Consider the following 9,407-nt stretch of genomic DNA (forward strand, 5'->3'; position numbering starts at 1 on the left):
TCACCCTCGCTGAACGTCATCCTGCATATCTCTGCACACAGCCACCCGCATGACCCCGTGGCAGTCGGACCCTCGGGACGCATCCAGCCTTATGACAACTGCCATGCGCTTTATCACCCCGGGGATGGGATACAGAGATCGGTCTTGTGAAAGCTCCGACTCTGCAGCAGGGCGAGGTACAGGGCCCGTCTTTGACAACGGAGGAGCAGGATAAACAGGGGATGGGATGGTTATTGGTACAGTGTGGAAACCCGGGCATGGCTGCCATCCCCTGGTGCACGGGGGTGCTTGGCACCCTTTACGAGGGTGTTGGCTGGAGGGGTGTTGTTCCTCGCTGCAAACAGCTCCCAGAGCCCGGCTCTCGACAAGCCCCAGAACGTGTCCGTTGAAGAGCGGGACACTGACATCATTCCCACAGCTGCACACAGCCTTACTCCAGGTCAGTACGCAGTGTCCTTGGACATCACATTGCAATAATAAGAAACAGATTACCATTAAACAATGCAAAGACACGCTCCAGGCCCTTGCAAATACAAGGGGGATTTTCAAAGCCTGTGCTCCCCTGCTGCTTGCTCTCTCTCCCTCTCCCACATGCGGGTACTTGGAAACCAGGACAGAAAGGGGCTTCAGGGTCATGGAGTCCAGTCCCCTGCTGCTTGCCCCTCCAGGGGATTTTAGCCTATATGCATTCATGTCCTCTAGCTCAAGTAGTTTTCTCTGCCCTCCCTGGTGCTGACCCTTTGGTGTTTCTATGCGCAGAAATTTCATTATCTAATCACATATGTATTAAATACTTGTGGCAATAGAAATCAGATTTAGTTCGCAGAACAAACATGGAGGGGTTTGGCACGTAAGATACCATTTGTTCTGCCAGTGCCAGCAGGTATAAGCAGAGCCTCAAAGGGAAAGGAGAAAGTGGGTTGTTGCCAGAGCAGAGGTCAGAGCAGAAGGTAGGTGCCAAATTGTGGCAAGTATTTTGAAGGCTGCTTTTGGCTTTTAAATCTCTCATACACTTTTGTGATGGCAGGTTTCCCTTCTGGCTTCCAAACCTGCATAAGACATAGCACCATTGTTGTTGCTGTTGTTGTCATTATTATTATTATTAAGCATACGAGCTGAAGGACTGATCTGACTTTCGAGGGTGCAGGGCTAATATTGAAAGAGGTAATCTTCCTGCCTACAAGGGACCTGTCTCCTCAGGTGGGTGAGTGCACCCAAGGGCAGGGCAGGGAGGATGTTGATATCTCCACACTGTAATTTTGTTATTAATCGCAGCTAAGAACTATCCTATTCGACAAGCTGGAACAATGTTTTTACCAGTCCAGAGGGACAGAAGAAGATCAGAGTAGACCCGCTCTCTCTCTCTCTAGGTTACCTCTATAGGCTAGCAGTGTGGTAGACCCATCTTTAGGCCCTTACAGGCCCGTAGGCGCACAGTAGGGATACAGCAGCTTGCAAGTTCACTCTGGCAGTTAGAACTGGTGTAAATAACTTCACTGGGCTAACTTGGAACCGGCAGGCTTCCAGAGGGACCAGAGAAAGTTTGTCCTCCTGTCTTCAGCTGTAGAGGGTTGAGCCTTCCGTGAAGAATCATGCACTCTGGCTAATTCATAAAAATGAGTCTGTGCACTTCATCCAGGCGCTTCTGTGGAGCTGAATGACTTGGTAATGCCCAGAGCTACTAGTGGTAGCAGAACTGTGACCCATAACATGGATGGGGATGCCAGAGATCTCTGCCTCATTACACCCCAGTGCTCAGCTGTAGCAAGAGACTATCCCCAGCCAGATGTGACTGGGGGAGGTGGGGGCACCAGGCTGTGACAGCATTCACTTCAGAGTCCAGGCTCCACTAGGAGTATGGCATCATCTCTCACACTGCCCCGCTCATCATTTCTGCTTTATCATGTGTCCTCTTGCTCCTTTAGAGATAGTCCTACATATTACAGGATCACCACCACTGCAAGGTTCTTGCCTAATGGACTAGGACTGCTGCTGAAGAAATGGGCGCATCTCTGTTTCACCCCTCTGATCCAGAATTACTTGTACTGGGGAAGGGCCAGAGGACCCTGATCACACTCCAGTTGGAGTTGTTACAGCCTCCATAAAATGCTGTCTCTGCTTTCAGCTGTCTCCAAGATCCTGCTTCATTTCCTCTCCCAAAAGAGCAGTGTAGCTGCTTATGCTTCAAAAAGGGCTATTGAATACTCAGAAACCGCATTTGGCCTAGGAAGAGCTGAAGAGGACTGGAGCCTGGGAGTGTGTCAGGCAAGAAGTATTATATCTCACTTTGTTCTCCTCTTCCTTGGTATTTCACTTTCGGGAACCTGTTGTTGCTGTGTTTCTCTTTTGGGATGTCTAGCAAGACTGATTAGCCCTTCTGAGAAGGAGAAACACATGAACAAGAAGCTGGACAGAAAAACAGATAATTACAGGGGACAACAAATGAAAACATTTGTTTTTGTGAGTAAGTTTGTCAGAGAGTCAAAACTCTACAGGGAGCTGAGAAGGGACATAAACCAGCACATCCCTATGCAGGCACCCACTGCTCCCTGAGAAGCCAGTGGATACTTGCCAATATTGCTTTGAGATAGGACGACGGAACAGGAGTAGACCAAACAGCTTCTAGGATGTGTGTCCAAAAATCATCAGGCTGCATACCCATCACATATTCTTGTTAGTGCTGACCTACTGTTATTAATCCCCAAGGCATCCCTCACAACCTGAAGAGAATTACACCTACTCCACCACCTGTCTGAGATAATGCTGCAGAGACCCACATTAAATGAAACTAAGGAGCCTGGTGGCATCTCGTTTTCTTCCTCCTTCATTGACCATTTTGTCCTCTGCTGTTCTGCTGTATATCCTGACTTCTCCCTTGCTTTTCTCCCTTATCCACCACCCCAGGCTCATCCAAGGCTCTCTGGCCTGGGGCTAGACAGATGAGTGTTAGCTAAAGTTCAAAACAAGAACAGGGTACCTCTTGGTGTACCAGGAACAACCCCTCTATCCTGCAGTAAAGGCACTGTCCTCTATCTTGCCTGCAGGAAAACAATTTCATGGTAATAGTTCACTGAGATGGGCCTTGGGCTGTCAGGAACAAAGTTGGGGGATTCACAGCAGGGTCTTTACTCACCCTCAGATGATACTCCAGGAAAAAGCAATTATTTTGGAGCGGGTCACCATACTGCTGATATAGGATTAGGATCAATTTTGGGCTGATATGTTCCTTACTGGACTACTGGTCCTTTTTTTGTGTAGAACGATGTGGTTGACACAGCCTGTTGGACGGCAGTAATGAGCACACCTGCCGGAGCTGTGCCCAGACAGAGGAACTCCTCCGCTTAGTGACAGCTCTGGGAGGAGGTAAGTAGGTTGAGGAGTATAAGGGAGTCCAAGAGAGAGATAGACTACGGAATTGCACCCTAGCTTCCCTGGGACAGGCCCAACAGGCAGACAGGACGCATGTTACAGAGAATTCCATCTCCTCTCTCCGCCCGGCTGAACATGGTGACTTAAGGGATGGGGGGAATGGCAACGAGTTCCTGCCCAGCGCAGCAGGTGCATCTCCTCTGTGACTACCCCACCTTCCCAGGTGCCCTGGCATAACAGGTATGCTGCTCTGCAAGTGGAACCAAACAATAACAAGGACAATGGTTCATCTAGCTTGGAGGTGTTGCTGGGGTTAAGTTGGCCAATGCCCTGCATCAAGACCACTTCCTTAAGGAAAAAAAGATGGGTCATTGTCATAGAAGACTCTCTCCTGAGGGGAACAGAAGGCCCAATATGCAGACCAGACCCACTTCTCAGGGAAGTCTGCTGCCTCACTGGGGCCGGGTTTAAAGAGATGAAGAGAAAGCTTCTAGAATGGCTGGAAAGAAGTGATGTGACATCCAGTCTGAGGACCTGGATGAAGGAAGAAAACTTTAGCCACGCTATACATTGCTTGGAGTAATTTTATTTGGTTAAAATGGGAGACACTCCCCACCCAGGTGCACTCAGCTTTAGATACCCTCTCAGACAGCAGGGGCTGGAGCTGCTTCCTCAGCCATCAACTCTTCTGGCTGTCTTGGTTGTCTGCTAAACATCTGGAGACTTTGGCGTGGCCAAAGGATGCACTAAGCATTAATCAGCTAGAAGAGGCAGGCATGGTTCCCACCAGCCCCTGCCTTATTCTTCAAATGATCCCTTGTGCCTGCATGCTGCAGATCCCAGCAGCAGCACAATTCCCGATGGAATCACACAATGGGCCACTTGCTTGAAGGGGCTGGGAATCATGAAACATGGAGCTCCCAGCATGATTCATTCAGATGTTTTGCATTATTTGCCATGCAAACTGAAAACTGCTGCAAGGCCCAAAACACCTGTATCTTTTTTTTTGCCTTGTGCCTGTAGAGATAGCTCAGAGCTTTCAGTATCTCCTACCTCACCATTCTAAGTCAGTGCTTCCAGCTGGAAAAGCAGAGACTTTTTACTGTGTTCCCCCAGTTTGCAATGAACAGCGGGGAGTCCAGAGTGTGGAATTACAAGGGAAGGATGGGTGCCCAGGAACTGAACAAGAAAAGAAAAGTTTCCACAGATTGGACAGTTTCTTTTTTATTCTGTTGTTTCTACAGACATAAAACCAGGGATAGTAAAATCTTAACATGAAGCAATATAATCCTTAGTAATATAATTGTATTATATTGTAATAAAAGCAGTAATATAAAAATATCATATAAAAATAATAGCATGAAACATTTTCTGAAACATACACACATAGCCATAAAAAGTGGTCTTCATAAGAAATTCTCAAAACCAGGATGCATTGTTCTGATTACTTCTTTGGAACTGATCAGAGCAGGAAAAATGTTACTCGCTGGCTTCTCAAGAGGGTACTCACAGAATCTGATTGCAGAATCCGTAGATGTGAAAGGCCTGATCCTGGGGCATGGTCCCCATCCCCACTGGACTCTCCGGAAGCCTTGTAAAGACCTAGAGCACTGTGTCCTGGCTGCCTGGTTGCATCATCCGAACTTCCTGACTGTTTTTACATGCTCCTGCTGCTGTGTCCAATACTCAGCAACATTCAGCCAGTGATTAAGAGCCTTCTCTGATGGCAGTATGAAGCTCATAGTTCAAGGCCATAGTAGGAAAGACTGCCAGGGACTGGCTTTTCCAGGCTTGTAAATAAACTTATGATGCACAAAGTGAGCTTGAGAGCATTCTGCTGCTTATCGTTATTATTCATTTTGCACACAATGGAGGAAGCCCCTAGCAGGAAGAAAGAAACATGAACATTAAAAATTAGATGCCAAAAGCTTAAGTTGTCTCTTCAACATGATCCAGAGTTTGAAAATACAGCATCTAGTCCAAGACATCACTCTGATCCAACTTCAGCCTGTTAGGTAATCTTCCTTGGGACACAGCTTTCCAGACAACAGGGTAGCACCTTGGAATTTACTGTGCCATGTAAACCCCTCCTAGAAAGACAGACCACTCAGGAACAGAAGCATTTAATAGATGGCAGACTGCATAGCTGAATCCAGGGGAAGCAAGTGCCTATGGAAAGGCAGAATTTGGGGGTTAGAAAGGCCCTCTAGAGGGCTCTAGTCCAACAACATGTTTGTGGCATGGCTGACTCCAAAGCTCCATCAGGCAGCTCAGAGGAAAGTTCTCCATGTCGCCAGGGATGGAAGTCTGACAACCGCTCTGGGCACTGCGGTTCCAGTACCGCACTGCTGTCAGGGGAGACTTTTCCCTTCTGTCCAGTTGGAATTTCCTTTGTTGCAGCTTGTGCATGTTGACTCATTTTCCCTCTGTGCAGCTTTGAGGAGAGTCTGGCTCTGTCTTCACTGCCTTCATGCAGTGGAAAACTATGGTTAGATCCCACTTAGCCTTCTTTTCTTTACGTCTAACAAAGCCAGTTCCCTCAGCCTCTCCTTGTAGGGCAAGTGCTCCAGCCCCCTAACCATAGAGGTGGTACTCCACCAAGCCCTCTCTGGTTCCTCTGTCTTTCTTAAGCCAGGGAGGCCAGCACTTGACACAATGATCCGTATTTCTCTGAAGCATGTGCCTGGAACTTACTCTTCTCATTACACCTCTGTGTAATTAGTACAATAGGGCTGGGTGTTCACAAGGGCTGAGCACGTAGACCTTCCCATTCCTCCTGTGGAGGTTTGGTGGTTAGTCAGAACTGCTGATGATGGGCCCTATTTGCCTTCATTTTAGGGATGGTTTGAGTTTGGCTGAGACAGCAAAGCAGTTGAGCAAGTGCTTGACTTTCAGCATGAGTGTCCCAGTGCAAGGTCCCTAGCCACCAGGACTCTGCAGTAATCAACAAGGTTGCCATGAGCACAGGAAGGGACAGGTCATTTGTTAGCTGGCTCTTTAAAACCAAGACCTGAAGGTCATATTCACCTTGTACTGCTGCCCAGGGAACTGTGCTGAGTCAGCTGTAGTTTGTCAGTACTCACAAGCATTTAGCAGACAGCTCTGTTCAGCTCCCTGGTAAGCATCACACTATGCATTTGATTGTGCTTAAGCTGATAAATTATTTAATTATCTCAGTCGTTAGGAGACTCAGAGAGGCTGGAAGCCAAAGGAAAAATATCTCCTAAGCAGTTACAACACATTAACTACTTTATTAGATCAGCTAACTGACTGGATAATGCCACTGACTGTGTATCCTGTCACCTGAATGTCTTATTCCGACAGTTAGAATTAGAAAGGTCAGGTCCTGGGTTATTAAAGGGCCTATGTAAAGTTTGGGGTAGACAGAACTGAAATGAGGTCTAATGGATTGCAAGAAATAGGGAATGCAGAGCTCAGTCATATGATAGTCCTATCTGTAAGCTCTGATCCTGAAAGTGAATCCACCCCTCTGGGCTTTTGAACTTGCTCAGAACTTAACTAAAATCGGTGGCCCTGTCCTGAGAAGCAAAAAGAGTGTACGTGAATCATGTTTACACAGCTGAATGAGCTTTTGGGATCAAATAGCTCCAGTAAGCTGCAAGCTAATGAAGTTGTAGCTGATCCATGTAAAGAGTTGAAATAATTTACCCTTTCCTTAGTAAAAAAACCTGAGAGTATTGATAAATCTCATCTCTACTCCTGGCCACAAAGGCACAATGTAGCAACACAGTCCTTGGCAATCTCTTGCCTGCTTGGCCCTCTGTTCATGCAACATCAAGCCCATGCTTATTTTTCTAATATTTCTGCTAATACCATTGCAGGATCCTCCAAACCTCCTTCTCCTAGGATTTTGCATTACTTTTCACTTTCAATGTTTTCTTTAAGTGCCTACTAACCAAAAGGATATGATGCAGCTCTGTCCAGTTCAGAAAGATGTATGAAGCAAAGTGCCATGGCCAATAATCATCTTCTCCATGTTGGTATGCAACAAATCTTTTCCAGCAGTAATGGTAATCTGAGAAGAGAGACATCCAGTCACTCTTGATGGAAAGCATGCCTGGTGCTTTTTTCATGAATATGTCAGAGAGTCCTTTCTTTCTCAGTAAGACAATGGTAAAGGGCAGGAGAAAGATATTCATCTGAGGGTATTCATGCAAGGGACCAACAGTGACTTGCAACTATACAAATAAGTTAGTGGAAAGGGGAACCAAAACTCTACAAATAGCAGTATGTCTAAAAAGGGGAATTGCCAGAGAGAGAGAGATCACTACGGTTGTTTGCGCAAACCCTATCACAGCACATCAGGGCATAAAGCCAGAGCACACTGGCCAAGGGAGAAGGAATCAGTGAGTGGCAGGCTGCTGCTTTGGGAGGGATTGAAAAGGGAAGTGGCACGTGCAATCAGGGCTGTTCAGGCATATCTTTTGGCAGCCTTGTGCTTGACCACAGCAGCTTTGGGTAAGACAATAAACTTGTTGCTTCAATCACAAATCTGACATATCTCAATGATCACGGAAAACCTGGAGTGAACACCCTAACATTTAGCAGTTTCATATTGATCTTAGTGCTGATAGGATGGCCAGAACTTCTGTCAATGCTCTGGTAGTATCCCAGAGACAGGTTCCCAAGATAAGCAGTGTGCTTTAAGTTTACATTTGACCTGGTAGGTTTTGTAGCTGCACAGTCCAGTAGTAAGTATCCAGACAGGTACATGAGATTCATCTCTTCAAATGTACATTACTTTCTGTGAGCTACTTGTCTGGACTACTTTTACAGCCAAACATCAACAGGCAAGCAAGATATACATACAAAAAACACACATGGAAGGCATAATTGTTCTCTGTGATGCATCATCTGAAAGTCTCCTCTAGATATGTCTCCTTCTCTTCTCCAGCTATCAAGGGAAACGAATTACTTGCTACATCTGGCAAGCTGATCTACATTTATTTGCAAGGAGGGACAGGTTCTATCTTACACTCAGGATCTTTCACTGTGTATAAAGGAGGCATGGATGGCTAGAGAAAGACATAACTCTCCTTGTTCACATTTGGTGAGAAGAAATGACCATGCTGGTCCTGCTGCTGTATGGGATTGGGGAAGAAATAAGGCATTTTTGCACTCACTAGTCCTCCCCAATGCCAGTCATCGCCACTACTACAAAGCACAACTGCTGAGAGTGCACATAATTCCAGAACTTTCAATCCACACCTAGACAAAGCCAAAGAGTAGTTGGGTTACCTGCAAGATTCATGATACGTATAATGACTCCATTCATTGCCAGGTTCCTGAGACCTTGCCGGTTACGCCTATCCAGGTGCTTGAACAGCTTGGCTGCGTATATTTCCAAGGTCACATTGGGATGTACCCTCAGGAACTCCTGAATTCTTCTGGAGCATTTCCCACAGGGGGTAGTAGATAGGACCCAGGTGATGGAGCAAAAGACTGATGGCATGGCCTTGAAACAATTTTCCAAGAAGTTGACTTCAGCATGTTGGGTAGAATTGTTTGAGCACCAGTTCCTCCAGGTGGTACCTCTGCTCCACCTGATTTCATACAGCAGGTATACCACCTTTGGATGTTGGCCAGGTGAATAATTTCTTTTGAAGTCATTTGGCTGTATCTTCCACCTGTGACAAAAGTACCAGCAGTACTGTGATCCCAACACTTCAGTGATGTTTGGTCCCATTGTGCATTGCCTGCTCTCACCACCAACCAAGCCTCCCACTCTCAGGCCTTCCTGAGAATGTTGCAATCTAATGATCTAATTCTAAATTTGGAATTTGATGAAGGCTCCACAATTATTTCCCTAGAGTGGCCCTGGTGAAACACCCACAGCACCTCTTTGAGAGGTGTTTGGAGGGTAAGCAACCCCATCACCACTCTGAGATCAGCTCTGATGAAAGCAGTGAGGCAACTGGAAAGGAAGATTGGGGAAAGGAATGGTAAGAGGAAAACAAGACATAAGGCTTTTTAGTTTTGCCTGTCTCTGGAAATTGCCATGGGGCCCAAGCAGCACA

At 46.5% G+C, this 9,407-nt stretch overlaps 1 protein-coding gene across 1 annotated transcript; it reads right to left on the bottom strand.

Moving 5' to 3' along the window:
* On the bottom strand, positions 1-9,076 carry APOBEC1 (apolipoprotein B mRNA editing enzyme catalytic subunit 1; the record flags this gene model as incomplete). The annotated part of the gene is given in 4 exon segments (XM_082002796.1): positions 1-161; positions 7,204-7,243; positions 7,245-7,405; positions 8,629-9,076. Coding segments are annotated over 4 exon segments (810 nt in total).
* Positions 9,077-9,407: the final 331 nt, after the last annotated feature.

This window comes from Phaethon aethereus (assembly GCF_964289735.1).
Source record: "Phaethon aethereus genome assembly, chromosome: 1".
Lineage (NCBI taxonomy): Eukaryota > Metazoa > Chordata > Aves > Phaethontiformes > Phaethontidae > Phaethon > Phaethon aethereus.